Source organism: Nomascus leucogenys, chromosome 3, assembly GCF_006542625.1.
Source record: "Nomascus leucogenys isolate Asia chromosome 3, Asia_NLE_v1, whole genome shotgun sequence".
Classification (NCBI taxonomy): domain Eukaryota; kingdom Metazoa; phylum Chordata; class Mammalia; order Primates; family Hylobatidae; genus Nomascus; species Nomascus leucogenys.
In genome coordinates, this window is record NC_044383.1 from 16,713,114 (window position 1) to 16,734,946 (window position 21,833).

Below are 21,833 nucleotides of genomic sequence, written 5' to 3' on the forward strand. Positions count from 1 at the left end.
AACAATTACAAAATTGAGCCCCTCCCCCCAATGTAATAGTAGTTATATATATAATAACTATAAATTTAACAGTGTTTCTAGAGGCATTTATATGTTTATTCATGGAAATTTCATGCATATGAAAAGGGATACATTTATGGGCAAGCCTTCAGTGTTGAGGGAGTATTTGGTGTCTTTGGAGTGATGGGCCCTTTCACAGAGTCCGCGGGCTTCCTGGTGGCCTTTTTAGAGAACCCCTGAACTGGGTCTTTCCATCTTGGATCTCTCCTACTTTATAGCTCTAATTTAAGATAAAATATCAGGAAATAGTCTATTGCAATCTGCTAGCTGAAGACACTTCATAGAGGAAGTTAACACTTATTCAGTCTGCATTTCAAAAAGAATTTCTAAGCTATGTCAGATATTTCCTAAATGAATGTTAATAAAGAAGACGTATTTGCTCATTTTTCCCCTAATCCTGTCCAACACCTTTATTTAAAATGGAAATTGTTTGCCATGACTTTGATGTTCGTGAGTGATTATTTAGATGTTATTTTGGGGTTGCTATCAAGTGCTTGTTAATTCTTTCCTACACTTGACATCTATGTTGAATATCATTTTTCATAGGGAACTAATGAACATGACTGCAGGTGCCTTTAATCATAGAATCATAGGAACTAGAGACAATAGATGGAAGATGTTGCCTTTTTTTCCTCATCTAGAAAATGGGAATAATAATGTTAACTATTTTCACTCAGTCATCATGCATAGGAAATAAGATTCCTCATCTAGAAAATCGGGATAATAACATTAACCATCCTCACCCAGTTGTCATGAATAAGAAATATGATTACCAAGCCAATTGCAAATATAAATATCTGTAGATTAAATGCTGAGTAATAAAAGTAGGAATTATTTGGCTAATAAATGGAGGAGGCTTTTAAAATTTGTTTTTTTCTTCATTGATGTCTGCTGGCAGTAGTCATTACCACTATAATAGTAATAACAAAACCAGCCGAAACAACAGTTGCAACTACCTTTGATTGGGCATTTTTATATGCCTGGAGGTTTACTTACATCATTTCATCGAATCTGCAGTACAGCCACGAAAGGTAAGTGATTGGCCCAAGGTCACACAGTTAATAAATAGGGGAGATGGAATTTGAATCCAGGTCTAGATGACACCAGTGCCCATGTATTTCCCATTGTGCTCCACTGCCTCTCAAAGATAGAACTCTCTCAGGTTTCACTGTCTTACGCTAGCTGTTGCTAGACTCTTGTCCATTCTCTTTGGAGGAGCCAGTTGAGTTGCTCACTTGGAGGTCTTGAAGAAAGAACTCTCAGTAAGTGGTGTCTTGATCATTGGTTCTTGGGCTGAGCCACACAGTAGAATCACCTGGAGGTTCTATTGGCTTCTACTAGAATCTAAGCACCATTAGAATTTAAGTTCCATGAAGAGACGTATTGTTTATTTTAATCATTGCTACAGTATTGAATGATATTGGTGATTGGGCCTTATCCCAGACCTATTAAATTGGAATCTCCAGAGGGTGGGGCCCATGCATATACATTTTAAAAATATATGATAATTAATATGCAGCCAAGGTTGCAAACCACTGCCCCAAAAGATTTCTCCATGGATTAGGTCAGAAAGAGAATGACAAAGTCTTCCCCCAGGAATGGTTTGTTGATGGATGAAGCCAACAAGGCCTAGGAAATTAAAGCTCCTGAGTTCAAACCCTGGTTCTTCCAGTTCCCACTTGTGTGACCTTTTACAAATTACTTGACCTTTCTGAGCCCATTTCCTCACTGACTAATATTTGTAATTTCATAGGATTGCTAGGAAATGACATTTAAAAATCCATGTCAAATTCCTTCTGCTGTGGCTAACACATAGTAAATGGTGGTGTTATGACCAAGAAAATGAAGGAAAAGGAAAATGTAGTATTTTAGCAGTTTTGCAGTATTTGTCTGAAAACCTTTATTTAGCTTGGAATAAAGGAATCCAGACTGAATTGAATTAAAAGGGAGCCCCCTTTTCAAAACAGTATCAGTGAGCTTTTGAGGTGATTGTGCCTCCTGGTGATGTATCACGTTTATTTTAGCCTTTAGCATTTGCGCAAAATTGTGAAGTTGTGTTGTTTCTCTCTTGCTTCCCAGATAAATAGAAAGCTGGAGCCATAGTCAAAATGTGAGTGTTCAAAGCTGGCATCCTGTCAAAGGCTGTTTTAGATTCAGCCTTCTGGTCATTTGTTCAAAGACCTTTGACACTGAAGACCAAAAGATACTGTTGGAGATGCTACTGCTGGCAGTTTAATTGGTATTTTTCAGGGAATAGACTCACAATTTCTATATGGGCAGAATGAAACTGGAAGCAGGGCAGTTATTCAGTGAGTTCAGATAGTAAAGAGAAAAGCAAAAGATGGAGCAAAAGAAACTCTTTGGGCGCGGTGTCTCATGCCTGTAATCTCAACACTTCGGGAGGCTGAGGCAGGTGGATCGGGAGTTCAAAACCAGCCTGGGCAAGATGGTGAAACCCCGACTTTATTAAAAATACAAAACTTAGCTGGGCACAGTGGCGGGTGCCTGTAATCCCAGCTACTTGGGAGGCTGAGGCAGGAGAATCACTTGAACCCGGGAGGCAGAGGTTGTAGTGAGCTGAGATTGTGCCTTGGCGACAGAGCAAGACTCCATCTCAAAAAAAAAACAAACCAAAAAAAACAAACAAACAAACAAACAAAAAACTTTAAGCAAACTCTTTTGCCATTTTTAAGTAGATAATTTTTTAACTTTATAGAAGTAGCCACAGCTTAAAGCTATTTTTGTAGCATAAGTACAGGGCTAATAAAGCAAAAGGAATACCTATAAAATACCTTTAAAAGGCCAGGTTTTCTAACTTGTACTTCTTTTATTAATATAAAAATAGCAAAATAAACAATATGATTGTACTTATTGTGAGTGAAGAAAATGTTAAATGTAGTTTCCACACGGGGCAGCAAAGAAGAGAGAGGAAGAATCCTAGTTAAGAGGACCAGTTAGATGTTTTATCAAGTTATGGCAAAAAAATGTTTTCTCTGTGACTCTTGTAAATATCGATTGGGTTTGTTTCCTGGCCCCTGAGACTTCTGTGCTTGTTTTGTTGCTGCACTTGAATGAGTATTAATAAATTGTTTGACTTTTGTAATTAAACTTGAGAACCTGATTGAAGGGGATTTTAACTTCCTTGAAAATGTACTTTAAGTTAATCTGCTTAAGAGGAATTATCTGTTTGTTATTAGCAAAATCAAAAGACTGCCTCTGCCTTGTAACTGATGATTTCTACAGGCCTGGTTATGAATCTTATGGTAATATTAAACCTTCAAAAATTATTTGGGGAATTTAAAAAATTAAGTTGTCAACTTAGGACTTGACTTTACATTAATTATTGGCAAAGTGTAGAATTTTTTTTTTTGTCATTATGGTGTTGTTTTCTCTTTTTCTGCCATAATTTTGTCTTTTAGAGTTGGCAGCTATTTTGTCCTAAGAAGTTTTAGAACTACAGTTCTTTGAGTATTAAAAAAAAAAGAAAAAGCAGTCACAAATGAAGAATGAGAACTGTTTTTCAAAGAACTGTATTTTGGAGGAGTAAATTCTCAGTATTTTTTTAGCAAATAAAATCATTTTAGGCAAATTTACCTGTATTGATTTAACTGCATCTCTTTTGTATATGACAAACATCTATAAATTATTATAATTGAAGCCCTATGTACTTCCAAAATTATTTAAGGTGATGTATGTGAATGAATCTCTAATATGTTAGATTAAATTTCTATACCAGATGTTAAAAAATACATTGAATTGTGTTGAATGCTGACAAGGGATAATGTATGATTAATCCTGTTTTTAATTAAATAATATAATTATTATATTTTGAGATTGTGCGTTCAACACCTTAGGTAGAGATTACAGAAATAAAACTACTGATGATCAGCATCTGTTTCTCAGAAAAACGTTTCCATTAATACTTGAAGGAGAGAAGTTTCGTAAAGATCAAAGACAGAAATATGATTTCTAAAATGGAAGTGCTTTTATTATGTTATTAATGATGTTTGTCTTTGGCCTGAGCTACAATTTTAACTGCTACAGTTGGAGGATAGGAAAGAATAGGAAAGTGCGGGAGTGTCTAACACACAGTTATACTCAGAATGGAATAAAGAGTTGTGTGTATTAGGAGAATGTCGTATGAAATTACTTTCACTTGAAATAAGTAATTGAGGCAAAAGTGAAGTTTGGATTAGAAGTATCTGGGTGTCTACCCTCATCACCATTTTTGTGTGTGTGTGTGCCTAGAGATACGGCCAAGGGAAGCAGCGTGAGTAACTCAGGCTTCACTCTGTTCCACTGCCTTTACCGGAGCTACCAAAGTGCCCTGAGGGAGCTGCACTTGTTCAACAGCTACTGTTAGATTGTTGTGAAAATTGGAGTTGATCAATGAACAACTGATTGATTTAAAACATCACTGAGCAATCCTAGGTAGTCATCCTTCCCAAAGGTCACAACCAAATATTTGAACTCTAGTCTTACAAACTTTCGGGAAACTTGAAAATGGAGAAGACAGTGAAACACACTCACAAGGCAGGAATTCCGTCTGAATTAAGCTTAGATCTCTGTACCTTCTAAAGAATTTTCTGACTCTAACATGTTAAAAGCAGAGTTCCCATTTGAGGGAACTGGTGCCAAATTTCTTTATGATGTAAAATTATTCTCAGCCAACACTTGTTGAGATTCCTATCAACCATGGATCTGACCCGAACTTTGGTTGCTTAATCATAAATGCTTTCTTTTCTTTTTAGCTAAGCTGATAGGAAAAATACAGTTTCTGTGCTGATTTTGAAAATACAGAATCAAATACAAAATCAAAGACTATTTTTTTTAGGGTAAGAACAAAGGGCTATAACTTTTAAAGAGTGATATTTGAAATAAATAAAGTGTATATTTATCAATGTATAAGCTTTAGACTGAATGTTTTCCTGTGTATCATCATTTATTAGTTTACTGAAAATACAGCCATTTTAAATTCTAAACCAAGAAATTAATATTTGCAAGAAAAAAATTATCTGTTCAATTAGTAATTTTTTGTATACTTCTTATAAACCAAATGTTGGAAAATTAGTTGTCTTTTTCAGAGATGATTATAAATCTGCAAAACAGGATATGCAGTCAAAATGAAATCAAAACAGGAACTCTTTTTAATTTATATTTGCAAGAGACTTTATCTCCAAATATTATTTATTATATGAGAACAAAAAAAAATCACCGTGTGTTTTGTTTTTAACTAAAAAGAACTGGCTTTCCTGTCCGTATGTATGCTGTCTTGAGTTCAACCCCAATTCACTAGGGGCATGCCTTGGGCCTTTCACATTCTTTCAAGCCCCAGTACTAAAGAAAAAAAAAAAAGGCACTAACCTTCTTGGCACAAAACTAGACCCTGGCTGGTACATCAAACATTGCACACACGTCTGTACCCTCTGGGGTTAAGGCTCAGCTGCCACATCAGGATCAGTCCATATGATTACTATGTTTATGACCATGCAGTTACTATGTTTATGATCATATGATTGCTATGTTTATGATAGACCCACCTTGCTTTCAAATTGAGACTTTAAGATTACACACGTCATGCCATCCTATCTCATCTATTTTTGACAAAATGTGTAGGTGAGATTTTAGGGTTTTTTTTGTTTTGTTTTGTTTTTTTACGGTAGGGATCTACGAAGTCCTTTGGAATCAGTCCTACTTGTTTAGTTGATTGCTAAAGTGCGTCTCTTTCAATGGGGTATTTTTAAATAAGCTGTAACTTTGGATGTATATTACTGGAGGAATGGAGCTGTGATCCCTGTCAAACTGAGAAAAGCAAGGGTATGGGAAGACTCCTTTGGCTACTTAGTGCTTTGTAACTTTTGAGGAAACTTTGCAGCACGTAATTCTAAGAAAATTGTAGGAAACAGCAAAGTAGAGCCGGGTTCTTCGTGGGGGAGGGGAGCGAAGTCTGTGCTCATGGAGCTTCAGTAATGTCTGACTTGATCCTAAACACTGCGGTTGAAATGTTCCTTTAGAATGATCTTGTGCATTCCACAAAGGCATAAAATAGTAAAATCTGTTTCTTCCCTTAGCCAGTGGTTCTATATTAACTCAGGAGCTATAAAACAAAGTTCAGATTGATGTTATTTTCCAACTGTGAAAGTATGTTCACCTTATGTATTGAATACAAACATTTCAACAGGCCCTGTTACCCACTAGCCTGACTGTTAGCTTTTTATTAAAGTATAAAGGATCTTTACACTTCTGTGTGTTAACTTTTAGTGGATGAAATACGTATTGGTGACAAATGTAAACACATGGATTTACTAAGTACATAAGGTGCTCAGGTTGAAATGTGTGTGTCTCTCACTACATAAATAAGTTGACAAACCTGAATTATGAAGAATTTAGCAGTTATTGCTCAGAACAATCACGTATTAGCCCGGGTTATAATTCTCATCTCTCTGTGCATTTAACCGGCTGTGCCTTGACAGAGGAATAAGGCAACATTTTTAAAAATACAGTCTTTTATTTTTTTAATGCAAGCCCCAGCATCTTTACAAACCCTCTTTTGTATGAAGTTAAGACAAACTTAACTAAAGGCTTAATTGTACCTTGTGAAGTCAGATGGTTTAAAATGTGCTATGGAGATCCACATGAAGAATAAGATGTAAAGCATGATTTTGTTGCCTCTGAACTTTGGAATTCTAGGCAGACCTCTTGCATCAGGTACAAATAAACCAAAAAGGGACATGCAGAAGTGAAACCAGTCCTGTGGCTGCTGTCAGATTTGACATTCATTCCACTGATGATGTGTTTGTTTGGCTTGTTTTTCTCCACTTCAAATGTTCTGTTTTTCCCCCCTCCAGAAATATGGTGAAACGGTGTTAAAACTGTCCACGCACACTCTCACTCTGGGAGTTCATGCAGAGGACACTCAGCCTGAGGACCAGCAGCAGGCCAGCAACCCCCGCCTCCCTCTCACGCAGAATGCCACCTCCCGGGCCCTCCCATCACACCCTGGCTTGCTGTGTTGCTCTGTACGAATGGGGTTTCTGTTTCCAGCCTCGATAGTCCAAGCTCTTCTCTTCTTGGATGCAGGGGCTTAATTCAACCCACTTTCCTCTGCCTTGACCACTGATCAAATAGGCAAAGCTACTAGAAATTGTGTGGAGTAATTTACCACTTACTCTCTGTTTCCCATGACAGTATATAAATCTTTGTTTTTATTTAAGGGACTCAGAGCCAGGCAGAACTTTTGGGGTTATTAGTTTCATATTTTATTTAGTTCTATATTATCAAATTAAACCTCTAATTATATGTGTCACTTTACAGGCAAATTTTTTTTTTAAAAAGCCCTGTCAGTATGAGCAAATAGAAACACATTTAAATTCCTGTTTAAAAGACTGTCAACATAATTCTTCATATTCGGGAATCAGTTTATTTAATGGGTTTAGATTTAAAGAATTTTTTTTTGCATTCTTTTTACTAAATAGGTAGATAAAAATACCTTTTATTATAGGTAGGAAAATACCTTTTATTATATACAGTATATTTTGCTATAGTATGTGTTATTGCCCTAGCTGGATATCATGTATATTCTGATAGTATTAAAATATTTTAAAATCTAAAATCCCCAGTCTCTAAATTCTAAGAAAAAAAAATGCTGCACATACGTTCAGCTACGGAAGTTGTACCATGACCTTCCAGAGGGTTTAGCTGCACAAAGTTCTACGGCTTTTTCAGATTTATTGCCATAAATGGTCTTTTTTATAGCTCAGTTCTCTGTGCTCTTTGTCAGTAAGTGGGCAGATGTTTTTGCCTTTTTATAAAACTGCAATAATAGGCATGTCTACTGCCTTTACTTCATCAGCTAGAAGAACCATATCCATGGCTTATCCTGATGACAGGTGATTCACCTGAGCTTTGTTCCCAGATTGGTAGCAGGCAGCATGGCATGTCGTAAGTGGCCCTTCCCACCAACTGAATTGAAAAAGGTTTCTCTCTGATTTAGATAGAAACTTACGCTTTCACCTGTCGGAGGAAAATGAAACCATCACTAAGAGTTTTTTATTTTGCCGGCAGGTTCATGCCTGTGACAAAGTGATTTATCCCCAGGTGAATTACTCCTTCACATTGGTGTGACAATGACTATTTAATAAAGCTATTTATGGAAAGTCCTTAAATGTGTGGTCCCCGTTCCCACAGTGTGTCACTGCCGCCGCCAAGTGACAGGTCTGAAAAATCAGCAAATCCTAAACAATTAAGGCGTCAATTCCTCCTTCCCAAACCAAGGCCCTGCTACTTCCTAGATAAAGATAGTGTCTACTTCTGTAAGGAGAAACGAAGACCCTTCCCCAAATCACACTGGACCTATATGGGTGTCCCTCCAAATTCATGGGCTCTCAGAGAAGAATGGCATGGGTGATGAAGAAAAGAATTTCTTTCTGTGAACGAATAGATGTAATTTTAGGGTTGAAGGAGTTTGTGTGTGTGTGTGTATGTGTGTGTGTGTGTTCGGTTAGTTTACCACAATCTTACACAAAAATCATACCATACAGCAGGGAAGAAATTCTGTGTCTTAAAAATCCACCAGTCACACCAAAAATTTGTAACTCCAGGAGCACACAAATACTTGGGGATGTATGCAAAGACTGTTCTCTTCTGCAACCTCATTCTTGAAGGGGGCTAAGAGCTTTTCAATTGCTGTGACATTTTCAGCCAGGGAAGTAGTAGTTGTTGCAGAGCAATGTTTTACAGGCAATTACTTTATATGATCAATGGAGCAATTCCCCTTCCAGAAAGGAACCAAAGCGATCTAGTTAAATCATTAAAGAGAGAAAGAGAGTGGGAGAAAGGGTTCATCTCATTAGCAGGTGCCAGTGCTGCAGGCTCCGTGGCGGCACACAATGTCACTGGCCCTTTAAGACAATGACTGTGCTCCCTCCACCACTGCCACCCCCTCCCCTGTAGCTGTTGACAGGTCTAAACCTCCCTAGCAGCCCATTGTGGCCACAGTAGGAGGCACCTGCAGAAAATGTGCCAAAACCAGGCAGGGAGCAAGAGCTTTTCAATAAGCTCCGCAGCTGGAGAGGAGAGGCAACACTAAACAACCAGCCTGGGCCCAGGCATGTGATGGGAAAAGGGGTCAAAAACAGACACCTCCTATGGGCTTTCTGAGCACTGTTCGGTTCAATTTGCTGACATCTTCTAGCTGGCTTTTCTCTATTTGCTTAATATGCTGAGGTATTTAGCTTAAAAGCACTAAATGCCCCATCATGATGAGCCGTTTTCTCTTTCCCCATTTACTGTTATTAAGGACATTTTCCAGCATTTTCACTCTCTTTCTGCCCCAAACTAAGATTGTTTTCTTTCACTCCTCTCTCGTGACTACTCACAGGCATTCTCCACCACACACCGCCTGCTTGATTTTACTCATCTTTAATTCAGGGACGAGTAAAGCTCTCCAAATTTAGGATCCGTGCTACCTTTGTAAAGCACACACTCCTGACTGCTTTTGGCACATGTGTGGAAGCTGAATTCTTGCATTCCAACTAGTAAACATATATTGTGCATCTACCGTGTACCCACCAGTGTTCGCGGGGCTTCTAGAAATCCACAGGTGAACAAGACATGCTTTTCCTCTTGTACTGTTTAGGACCCAGCAGAGGGAATGAACAGCTAATATAACTGTGGGTTCTAGGAATTTGTTTTACACCCAGGCGCTTGTCTTTGTAATATCTACAGCCCTTTTAAGAATAAGCAGGAGTGGAGGGAGAGGACGGGGAGTACCCTGGGATGGGCTGGTGGTATATTGGCTCTGTCAAGTGTCCCTTGGGGAACCAGAGGACAGAGTCTCAGTGTCATCTCTTCAAGGTAAATGGAGAGAGAACCGGGCCTGGTTCCTCAGTTTTGGCAGCCCTTGTGTCTCCACGACTCCTTACATGCACACAACGCTTCCCAGTTTTTGTGATTTTCCATCTATTTTTCTTTCTTGATGTAGTAAGGCATTATCTCTGTCTTGCAGATGAAAACATCTGAGACTCAGGGCTAAGCACCTTGCCCAAGGCCACACAACAAGTAGGTGGTAAGTGCACAGGCCTGCCAGGGACCCAGCTCCTCTGCGCCTACCTAAATCTTTGCTTCCCTCCTGCCGGGTGCTGCCTCTTCAAACTGTCAACCAGCACGAGTACGCGACTTAAGAGCAACATGGAAACAAAGCGACATTTTCACAGTGCAACTCTTTTCCCCCCTCCTACAGATGGAGAGTGTTGGCGTGTACGGATTCTGTGGGTGTAAAGCAAAGAACAAAATGAAGTGTGATTCAAGGTGGGAAATAGCCGCTTCAGGTAGGAAATGAACTAATGTGTGTAAGTATCAAACTGGCATCTGAAATAACTGCCCCAGAACCTCATTCCTCTCAAGAGGGACTAGGTACATTTAAAACTGGGACGTTTAAACTTCTGCACGTGTAAGATGTTTGCCAAGCCACTGCTGCACCTGCTTGTTCAGAACACCAGCAAATGGGAAGAGGTTTGAGAGAATTTCAGAGGCACCCTTGAGTCAGGAAACAAATTCGTTTCCCACCTATCCAAAGCCTAGAATCATCGCTGGCCACACTCACACGCACAGATCGTGGACCTAGCATCCGGGTAGCCTGCCGGCCTCATGCTGTCTTCCTGCCCTGCTCTGGTGGCCCTGGGAGATTGGCTCTGTGAGGGCCCATACAAAGGCAGGAAGAGATGGCCTCTCGCTCTTCTGGGCTTGTTTTTGCCTTAACATGTCTCTCCTCTCAGAGGACTGGTCCTCTTCCTTCTTCTTCTTTGGTGCCTCCCTCCAATTCTGGAGAAAACAAGTGGACTATTCATGTAAAAAGAGAAAGACTGAGAAAGGGAGGGGGAGATGCCACCGACAAACTCCATTGAAAGCCACTGGCTGTTCATTTACATTCACACTTTTAAAACATGTTAACTAATGATGTTAAATGGTTTGCCAAAGGTCCTGGCAGGTCAGTTGTAGAAGTGTCATTTCTGCCTAATTAGGGCTCTTGTGGCTGCCTGGGGCCTCCCAGTGCAACCGGTGACAAGCCGAGAACTGACAGCTTCAATTGCAGCCAATAGGAAGGTTGGGCTGGTCATGTTTTCCAACTCAGCCAGGTGTTTGCTGAATGGGGGAGGGGCCTGGTGAGATCTGAGCGCTTCTATGATCCTTTTTCTTTTACTGCTGCCTCCCAAGTCCTTTCCCTTTGCCTGTCTTGTCTTGTGTCAAGGTCAAGAATGGGCTTCGCTAAATCAGCAATTTGGGTTATCTCTGGGAGGCCATTAGCAATCCCCAGCCCAGACATTTCAAGTGGTCTCAGACCCCAGATGCTAGATTTTTTCCTCCGTAAAAATCAGACAGTAGGAAAAGAAAGGGAATGCTTTAGGTGAAAAACAACAGTAAGAAGAAAACAAAACAAAACAAAACAAAACAAAAAAAACACAGAAAACTCTGTGTAGCCCTGAAAGTGTTAAACTTCTGAAGACATAATAATAAAATTGCTTAAGAAGAAAACTATGAAAGCATCCCGATCAATGCTTTAAATATTGGAAATAATAAAAGACCATAGTGAAAACGAATTCTGTAATATTCAATGGGATAGACAGTACCTGTCACATAGTAGGTGCTCAATAAATAAATTTATTGATCTGAATTGGTTTTTCGGGAGAAAAATTATTGTCTGAGAAACAAAGAGTGATTGGTTGAGATTTTGCTCTTTTTCATGCTTGCTTTAACTCTTTATATCATGTTCTTTGAACTTCTCAGTTGACCATAAAATGCTTGCTAAGTTGTAGTTCCACATTATGGGTTGGCATGATTATCTTGTTTCTTTGTTTTGTTTTGTTTTTAACGACTTAAGCAAAATACCATTAATTCTCAGCTCCCCCAGGCTGCAGCAGCTACCACACAAAGAAGCAGTCCTATGGCAATGACAGGACATCTGTGTCCAGGATTTGGATTTGACGAACTGGCAGTTCCTGCAGGGATGACGGTACTCTCTAGTTGTGTCTGAATTGGACGCACCAGCACTTGAGCACACACAAACGCACGCGAACAGACGGAACATGCTATGGGCCTATTAGCCAAGGAATGACAGAATTAATCCATGGGCATTTGCGGCCAATGTTGTGTTAAACTAAAGGGAAAAAGTGAACTGGAAAAAGCAATGTTTGTTTTATGAAAATCTCAGACCCAATCCTTAGGTGACAGTTTGGGAAATGAGGGGTGTGTAAAAGAAAGGGCATCTGAAACTTCGGTTTTTCAGCTTTCTTTCCTTGTCTCATGACCTCTTTCCCACCCGCTGCCTCTGTTTTCTCTAATATGAAACAGTGAAAATGGGGGCCAGCAAAACAGATTGTTGATGGCTGTTGATTTTATCAAAGGAAGGTTAGATTAAGTAAGATGGCATAAATAAGCACACCTAGGACAATACCTGGCACGTATCAGGTGCTCAGTAGCAGTGAATTCTCTCCCTGCTGTCATGAGTTCTTGAAGGTTGGAGACCATGCGCTGTTCTGCGTGCCAAGTTATTTTTTTTGCCTGATAGCAGGTGAGCTACTGAGTGAAGGCAGAGACTGGACACTAATTCAGCTCTGAATCTTCAGCACCTGGCATGGAAGGTGCACAGGACATATTTGAAAAAGGAGAATTAATAGAATTGACCAATAGGCTGACCTCCTGAATGATGAGTGAGCAAATTCATCTAGAGGTATTCAAAACAGTTTAGTTGACTGTCCCAAACTTTCTCAGACCTCTTCTGCCACTGACTTCCCTGAAAAGACCCTTTGCGGCCAGGCGTGGTGGCTCACACCTGTAATCCCAGCACGTTGGGAAGCTGAGGTAGGCGGATCACGAGGTGAAGAGATTGAGACCTGGCCAACATGGTGAAACCTCGTCTCTACTAAAAGTACAAAAATTAGCTGGGTGTGGTGGCACGTGCTTGTAGTCACAGCTAGTCGGGAGGCTGAGGCAGGAGAATCGCTTGAACCAGGGAGGCGGAGGTTGTAGTGAACCAAAATCATGTCACTGCTCTCCAGCCTGGCAACAGAGCGAGACTCTGTCTCAAAAAAAAAAAAACAAAAAAAACAGAAAAACAAAAAAACAAACAACCCCTTCGCATTTTTGTCCTATCCTGTTTTCTGTCCCCTTCAGACCGTATCACGCGTTCTTTTTCCTCTTTGGTGACCTTCTTTGTCTTTCTTGCTGCTCTTGTACACTGTTGTTTACTCACACTGCTTTTATTCTGAGCTCTCATTTCTCTTCTATTTCCGGTTCTAACGCCTGTCTTGTCTCTGCCTCGCACACTCACCTCCGACTCGGAGTCCTGACCTGCACAGCTGCAGTTGCTGTTTGCGCACTTTGAGGGTGAACAGTTGTCATGCGGCCCTTTTGAGTGCTAAAAAGTGACCACTTAAGATTTTCCTCGTGGTTAGGAAGATGAGTATTTTAAAATCATTCTGGAGGAGATTAGTGGTGAAGAAAACCTTCCTCAGCAACTAAATCATTGTGGAAAAATAAGCCAATTAGTCACTAAAACAAAAACCTTTTGAAGACTTGTGAACAGAGGAAAGAACATGTGAATTACAGGTTTTCTGTTTCGTGGCATTGATAGACTCCAGTAGTATTCATGGTCGCTGATCATCGCGATGGTGACCCCGGAAAGGTAAAATTATGTTCAGTTGAATATTACCTAACCCTTCTCAAAGGACAATTTGATTTTGTTATTCCATTGTTAAGGGCTTTTTGTGGCCCTTCGAGATCTGGCTCTGGCTTCTCTTTTACCTTGAACCCTCACTCTGGTTGTGCTGATCTGCTGACCGTCCTCTGGACGTGGTAGGGTGTTTCATGCCACAGGGCCTTTGAATAAACCTTTCTTATCCTTGGAATGAATGCCTTTTCTTCCTTTTGTTCCCCTGCCAAACACATGCTATTAGGAAAGATTCAACTCCATGTCATCACCTCCACAGAGCTTCTCCTGACACCTCCCAAGTTAGATTGACCTTTTTCTCTTTTGTGCCCCCGACTGTCGAACTTGATGTTCTTGTCAATAACAACAATACTGGTAACGATGATGGTTTCCTTTCACTGAGTGCCTTTTGGTTCCAGTAAGTGTAAGTGCTTTCACTTGTTATATCATTTAAGCCCTGCCACCCTATGAAGAGGCCACTATTATAGATACAGTCATGCATTGCTTATTGACAGGGGTATGTTCTGAGAAATGCGTTATTAAGCAATTTCATCATTGTGTGAACATCATAGAGTGTACTTCCACAAACCTAGATGATATAGCCTACCACACACCTAAGCTATTATATGCGGGGTAGCCTGTTGCTTCTAAGCTACAGACCTGTACAGCATGTTACTGTACTGAAGCTGTAGGCAGTTGTAACACAGTGGCAAGTACTTGTATATCTAAACATAGAAAAGGTACAGTAAAGATACAATATTATAATCTTATGGGACCACAGTCATATACGTTGTCTGTCGTTGGCCAAAATGTCATCATGCAGTGCATGACTGTATTTTACCAACAAGGACGCTGCAGCTCAAGTTGCACGTTGGATGTCATACAGTTTCAAAGTGGTGGAGCTGGGACGTGAACCCAGCCAGCATGACTCAACCCACATTATTGGCCACCATCAATACAGAACCACCAAACCAACTACCTCCCATTATAAGTAGCCAGCATGGTGATAGGAGGGGCATTTTCGTTTTCAGTGTGTCTTCTCTAGACGGTGAGCTCCTCGAGGTTGGTGACACTCATAACTTTGTGTTCTAGTGCTTATCCTTGGGCCAGCACATGGCAGAGACTCTAAGTGCTGACTGGATTTAATAAGATGGAATTGAATTGTACTGTAGTATATATTAATATATATGTATATATGTACATATCCTCTCCCTGCCCCTCTTGCTCTTTATATATATGCATATACCTATAATATATGCATATTTAGATAGGCTTTTATATATATATATATATAGTATATATGTACATATATGCATCTATTTTTTTGAGACAGGGTCTTGCTCTGTCTCCCATGCTGGAGGGCAGTGGTATGATCATGGCTCACTGCAGCCTTGACCTCCCAGGCTCAAGGGATCCTCCCAGCTCAGCCTCCCAAGTAGCTGGGACTACAGGCATGCACCACCACATCTGGCTAATTTTTGTATTTTTTTATAGAGATGGGGTTTCACCCTGTTGCCTGGTTCTCAAACTCCTAGGCTCGAGTAATCCACCCACCTTTGCTCCCAAAGTGGTGGGATTACAGGTGTGAGCTACCGCAACCAGCCCATATATGCATATTTAATATACATGTGTAGCATATACATACACATCTACACATCCATGCACATAAATTAACAATATGTATATATATGCATAAATTCACATATATTTTCTGTATAAAGACAGCAAGAGAGGCAGGCGGAGAAAGAATCAGTTGCAGTCTGGAGGAATATACGTGTGTTACATGGTTTCTCTGACTTTAAATTCTCTGTTAATCTATATTCCTTGTAAAGTAGATGGTAGCATGTATCTTGGCCTACATGTTTCTAAAGACAAACCTCTAAGCTCTTGAAGTTCTGCCATGGTGTGTCATAGTACATTTGAGTCAGAAGGCCCATTGGAGGAGGAGGATGCCTGGCTAGAATAGTGTTCTTGAGTTTTTCCATGTGTGTTGTCTCAGGTAGGAAGATGATAAGTCCTACTTTGTTCATGTGTGATTCCTCATCATTCAGTCCCTGGAGGCTGAGCTTGTTAATGGTGGTGAACACGAGTTTTGTTCTTTGCCAGGAGCACCCACCAGTGCCCATAACGCCCTCCTGGAATGTGCTGGGCAGTGTGTTTCGGGTAAGACTGACTAACGACCCAACACTGAGAACGGCCTTAACACAAACCCAAAAGGCTCTGCTAGAGCTCAGAGGCAGCCATGAGATTGGGAGAGCTGGATGACGGTTTGCTAAGAGAATTCAAGCTGTCAGTCCTCCTGTGTACCCTTTGGATTCTATTATCATGCTGTTGCTTGTAGAGGGAAAAAGTTCGTGTCATTTATATACAAGTGCCCATTTGACATCGAGTGAGTCACATTTATTTTACCCTATATGAACACAAAATCTCTGTTTTAAAATCAGATTCTAGAACTTTAAAAGGGTTCTTATGTATTGTTCTGAAGTAACTCAGTGGCCCTCGGTGAGCCCGCCCCACCTGGCCTGTTGGGTGACCCTCTTCCTGCCCCCTCACCGATTCTGCTCCTTGTTCCTCTCTCTGCGCCTTGGCTCCCCTTCCCAGAGCCTTTCCTCTTGGCCTTGCCAAATCCTGCCCATCTTTTGGGAACCTCTTATGCCCATGGCTGTCTTACCCCTTCCTGCTTTGCTGTGGTATCCATTAGTCTGTTCTCGTGCTGCTAATAAAGACATACAAAAGACTGGGTAATTTATAAAGGAAAGAGGTTTAATGGACTCACATTTTCACATGGCTGGGGAGGCCTCACAATCATGGTGGAAGATGAAGGAAGAGCAAAGGGACTTTTTACATGGCGGCAGGAAAGAGAGCTTGTGCAGGGGAACTCCCATTTATAAAACTGTCCGATCTCATGAGACTTATTCACTACCACGGGAACAGTATGGGGGAAACTGCCCCCATGATTCAATTATCTCCACCTGGCCCCGCCCTTGACACGTGGGGGTTATTACAATTCAAGGTGAGATTTGGGTGAGGACACAGCCAAAATATATCTGGCATATACAATCTGGTCACCCCTTCCAAACTTCTCTCTTAAAAATGCAACATTCTGACAGCATGTGGAGGCTTGGATGGAAACACGGTAAAAATTACAACATTGTTTCTCACACTTTTGCACCAAAGTGATACAAATCGCAGAGCTGAGGCAGCTGGTGTTTCTGCGAGAATGGAATGGAATGTGGTTGAAATTTTGTGTTGTTTTTTTAAATATTTGCAACTATTTATTGTTCTTCCATAAAAATCAGAATTCGTGGTTGTGTATATAAAAGTAATTTTCTAAAGTGTGCCTTTGTGTGTCCTTGATGCAGGACCGGCTCGGACTTGTGACCTGTGCGGTCACACAAGGCCCTGCACGTGGTTTAATGCTCCGCTGTCACCATCTTGAAATTCTTAATACCTTGAACGAGGGGTCCTGTATTTTTGTTTCATGCTGGGCCCAGCAGATTACATAGGTGGTCCTGCCTTTGGGGTTCTGCAAGGTGACTAACTGTGAAGCATGCATCGAGTTACAGCTTTAAATCTTAACATGACTTCATCTGTTATGGCCTACCCAGGACAGTGCAGGAAGCTGGGTGCCCTTTAAGAAAGGAGTCTGGGCTGAAGGAGATGGAGAGGTAGAAAGGGTTGGGGGTCCTGAATGCCAGCTTTGCCAGGGCCATGCCTCGCAGCCATGTCCTTACTGCCTGTCTACCACAGGCCAGGAGGTGAACAGTCATTCTGTAATTCACATGCAGTAAAGCTTTTTGAGAGTTCTGTTTTTCACCTGGAACTGCCAAGTCATTTGGTGAAGATTTCCTGCTTGTTTGAAGTCTGCAGAGAAAAACCGCTAATGAAACATACCACATTTGGAAATGAACTTTTTAAAGTATGTATCCATAAGTTCTTATTCCAGCTCTTCCTTTTATTTTATAAATGCCTGTCTTATTTCAAAAGGGACTTTCAGGCAGAGGTATAACAACATAATAAGAACAATACATTTGAGAAACAGGACTGAAAAGAAACTAGGGCAAAGTCAGGGGTAAAGTTGGATCACACATGCATACCACGAGGTCTTACTGAATTTTAAATTTACAAATGCCTGTAAGCTTCCCAGTCGCAGAACAAAGGAACACAATTGGTCACATCTATATGCAGCAGGAGAAGGGTTGGGCGGACAGCAGCTCGCAACTTGGCTTCCACCGTCCGCCGCAGAGAATTTAGAGGCGTCTTGGGAACATGAGTGGGGCTATCCAGGAATCTGTTTACCTGAGGGACTAAGTTCTGTCCCTTGGGCGTCCCCAAATAGTCCAGAATGAAGCTTTATTTGGAGAAGAGGGGCAGTTCGGAGCACTTCATGACGTCTTGTCACCCAGTTTGTCCCACATCTGCCTTCAGACTGAGTGGGACTTGAGCAAACAACACCCAGAGGGCTTCACTCATCCCCGCCACTGCGCTGGCCCTGCAGTGTTGTGAGTTGGTGGCTCCAGTGACATGGCAGCAGCGGTGAGCCCGGCACTGGCAGTGTTGGTGACACTCACGTGGTGGTGGTGGCACCAGCACTGGCGGTGTCTGTACCAGCAGGAGAGGTAGCACCGGCACCTCCAAAGTGGATGCGGCAGCATCACAGTGGCTGCAGGTGCCAATCGGCTGTAGTTGGTGTGGAGGCAGTGGCCGGGAGTGGCCCAGCAGGGGCTCTGCCAGCAAGGGCGAGCCCTGCGGACGACTCCATGGGTGACAGAAGCCTGGACACAGGAGTCCTTGGAGAGCCTTATCCAAGGAGGTGCTTGAGGCTCCCCCTTGAGGAAGACCTCTCCAGCGGTGGGGGAAGTTGGAGCCAAAGAAGGCTCCTTATGTTGTCAAGATGTCTCTTTTTTAGCCTTAGGATGTTGTGACCCCTGAAGGTATTAATGATATTCTAGAGCATTTGAAAGACAACAGCCAACTAGCTGGTTAAGCGCAGCTCAGTTTTTCCCTAGTGTGGGTGGCTGAGCACACATTCATTAATTCAGTGATTCATTCAGCCAACATCTGCGGAACCCCTGCTGGCTTCTGGAGTCAGATTGCTGGGATCTGAATCGGGCTTGCCACTTACTAGTCTATGACCTCGAGCAAATGACGTGATTCCTCTAACACCCAGTTTCCCCATCTGTAATATGAAATGTGAATACTAAGTATCTGCCTCATTGGATTTTAGGAGACTCAAATGCATGTCAAGTGTTTAACATGGTGCCTGGCACAGATTAAGCATCCAAGAAGTGTGAGTTATGATTAAAGGCTGTGAAATGTACAAAGAGCCATATAGTCCCCCATTCATTCAAGTATTTTCTGTCCATATAAGGAAATGCTACAAAGCCCAACTCCAGAAGGCTACACATTAACTGGGGGTATCACACAGTAGAGAAATTATGGGTGATTTGATTTGATTATTTATCTGCTTTTTAGGAATTTTCCAGTGTATGTGAACTGTTTGTGAGATTTAAAACAGAAGGAAAAACAACCCCATTTGCCCTTCCCTTTGGTACTTCTGTGACATCCGTGTCGTCTATCAGTTCCCATGCAGGCAGGGGCAATGACACTCATGCATCTGTAGATGGCTCAGATTCTCAGAAACTTTTCTTAGAGGATCTGCTTGTAGTTTCTGGCTTTTATGTTTCATTCATTCATTCAAGAAATACTTACTAAGCACCTCCTATTTGCCAGGCACATTGATAAGTTCTGGTGAGTGAAAGCCAATGGCTCCATTGGTGGAGCCGGTAATTTATCAAGGTTCTCAGACTGTCATCCAATAATTAAATAAATATGTTACGACAGATGGAAGTGAGATGAAGGCAAGGAATGTGGTGCTGTGAAGGTGGACAGCAGAGATGAAGGTGGAGGTGGGGGGAGGGAGGATTCCCTGGGAGGTGACGGGAAAGCTGAGCTGTGAAGGTGCATAGGAGTTATTGGGTATGTGTGGGGGTGGGGCATGTGCGGTCCAGACAGAGGAGCAGAGTTGACTTCGGGGCCACACAGAGAATGGAATTCCCTTTCCATGTGACAGCCCTTCACACATCTGTAGGTGGCTTCTCCCCGGGAGCCTTTCTGTTGTATTCCTGCCTTCTTCAGCTTTTCTGCCTGCGATGTGGTGTCACAGCCTGTTTTCATTCTGAGATCCAGTTTGTTCGTATCCTTCTTTTTCAATAACAATTTTATTGAGCTATAATTCACATGCTGTACAATTCACTCAAAGCTTATAATTCAGTGATTTTTAGTGTATCACAGAATTGTGCAACCATCACCATGATCAATTTTAGAACATTTTCATCACCCCAGAAAGAAACCCTTATACCCGTTAGCAGCAGCCACTCCTCGTTTCCCCCACCAATCCCAGCCCTGGGAAACCACCAATTGCTTTTAGTCAATTGCTTTTAGATACACCTGTTCTGGGCATTTTTTATAAATGGAATTATATAGGATGTGTTCTTTTATAGCGTCTTTCATTTAGCATAATGTTTTTAAGGTTCATCCATGTTGTAGCATGTATCAGTACTTTGTTTGTTTGTTTCCGAGATGGCGTCTCACTCTGTCACCCAGGCTGGAGTGCAGTGGCATGATCTAGGCTCACTGCAACCTCTGCCTCCCAGGTTCAAGCAATTCTCCTGCCTCAGCCTCCCAAGTAACTGGGACTACAGGCACGCGCCACCACACCCTGGTAATTTTTTGTATTTTTAGTAGAGATGGGGTTTCACCATGTTGGCCAGGCTGGTCTTGAACTACTGAGCTCAAGTGATCCTCCCATCTAGGCCTCCCAAGGTGCTGGGATTACAGGCATAAGCCACCATGCCCGGCCACTTCATTTTTTTTTATTTATTTACTTATGGCTTTTTTTGAGACAAGGTCTCACCCTGCCACCCAGACTGGAGTGGAGTGGTGCAGCTTCGACCTCCCTGGCCCAAGTGATTCCCCCACCTCAGTCCCCCAGTAGCTAGGACTACAGGTGTGCACCACCACACCCAGTTAATTTTTGTATTTCTTGTAGAGATAGGGTTTTGCCATGTTGCCCAGGCTAATCTCAAACTCCTAGGCTCAAATGATCTGCCTGTCTTGGCCTTCCAAAGTGCTGGGATTGGCCGGGCACGGTGGCTCACGCCTATAATCCCAGCACTTTGGCAGGCAGATCACAAGGTCAAGAGATCAAGACCATCCTGGCCAACATGGTGAAACCCCGTCTCTACTAAAAATACAAAAATTAGCTGGGTGTGGCAGCGTGCTTCTGTAGTCCCAGCTACTCCGGAGGCTGAGGCAGGAGAATTGCTTGAACTGGGAGGTGGAGGCTGCAGTGAGCTGAGATCACACCACTGCACTCCAGCCTGGGCAACAGAGCAAACAAAACAAACAAACAAACAACAACAACAACAAAACACGAAGTGCTGGGATTACAGGTGTGAGCCACTGCACCCGGCCAGTCCTTCACTTCTTATAGCTGGATAATGATAATATTCCATTGTATGGATAGATCATGGTTTTTCCATTAGTCAGTTGATGGATGTTTGGGTTGTTTTCCTTTTGGGGCTTTTATGAATAATGTTGATATGGACCAGTTTGTGTGTGGACGTATTTTTTTGCTTTTCTCGGGTATATCTTAGGAGTGGAATTGCTAGGGCATATGGTAACTCTATATTTAACCTTTTGAGGAACTGCTAAACTGTTTTCCACAGTGGGTACACATTTTGTATTCCTACCGACCGTGTATGAGGGTTCTTATTTCTCCACATCATTTCCAACACTTGGCATTATCTGTCTTTTTGATTATAGTCATCCTTCTGGGTGTGAAGTGGTATTTCATTGTGTTTGGGTTGACATTTCACTGATACCTTATGATGCTGGCATCTTTTCACATACTTAGTGGACATTTGTATATCTTCTTTGTAGATATATCTGTTCAGGTTCTTTGTCCATTTTTAAATTGGGTTATGTCTTTTATTGATTTGTAAGAGTTCTTTATATATTTTAGATACAACTCCCTTATCAGATGTATTATTTGCAAATATTTTTT

At 41.6% G+C, this 21,833-nt stretch overlaps 1 protein-coding gene across 2 annotated transcripts in view; it reads left to right on the plus strand.

The window, feature by feature from the left end:
* The window catches only part of HSPA12A (heat shock protein family A (Hsp70) member 12A), a 179,104-nt gene that overhangs the window by 4,385 nt on the left and 152,886 nt on the right, over positions 1-21,833 (plus strand). For both annotated transcript variants that reach the window (XM_030806509.1, XM_030806511.1), the window contains exon 2: positions 10,301-10,388. In XM_030806509.1, the coding sequence (XP_030662369.1) occupies positions 10,301-10,388 (88 nt within the window). The remainder of the gene's footprint in view (positions 1-10,300; positions 10,389-21,833) is intronic.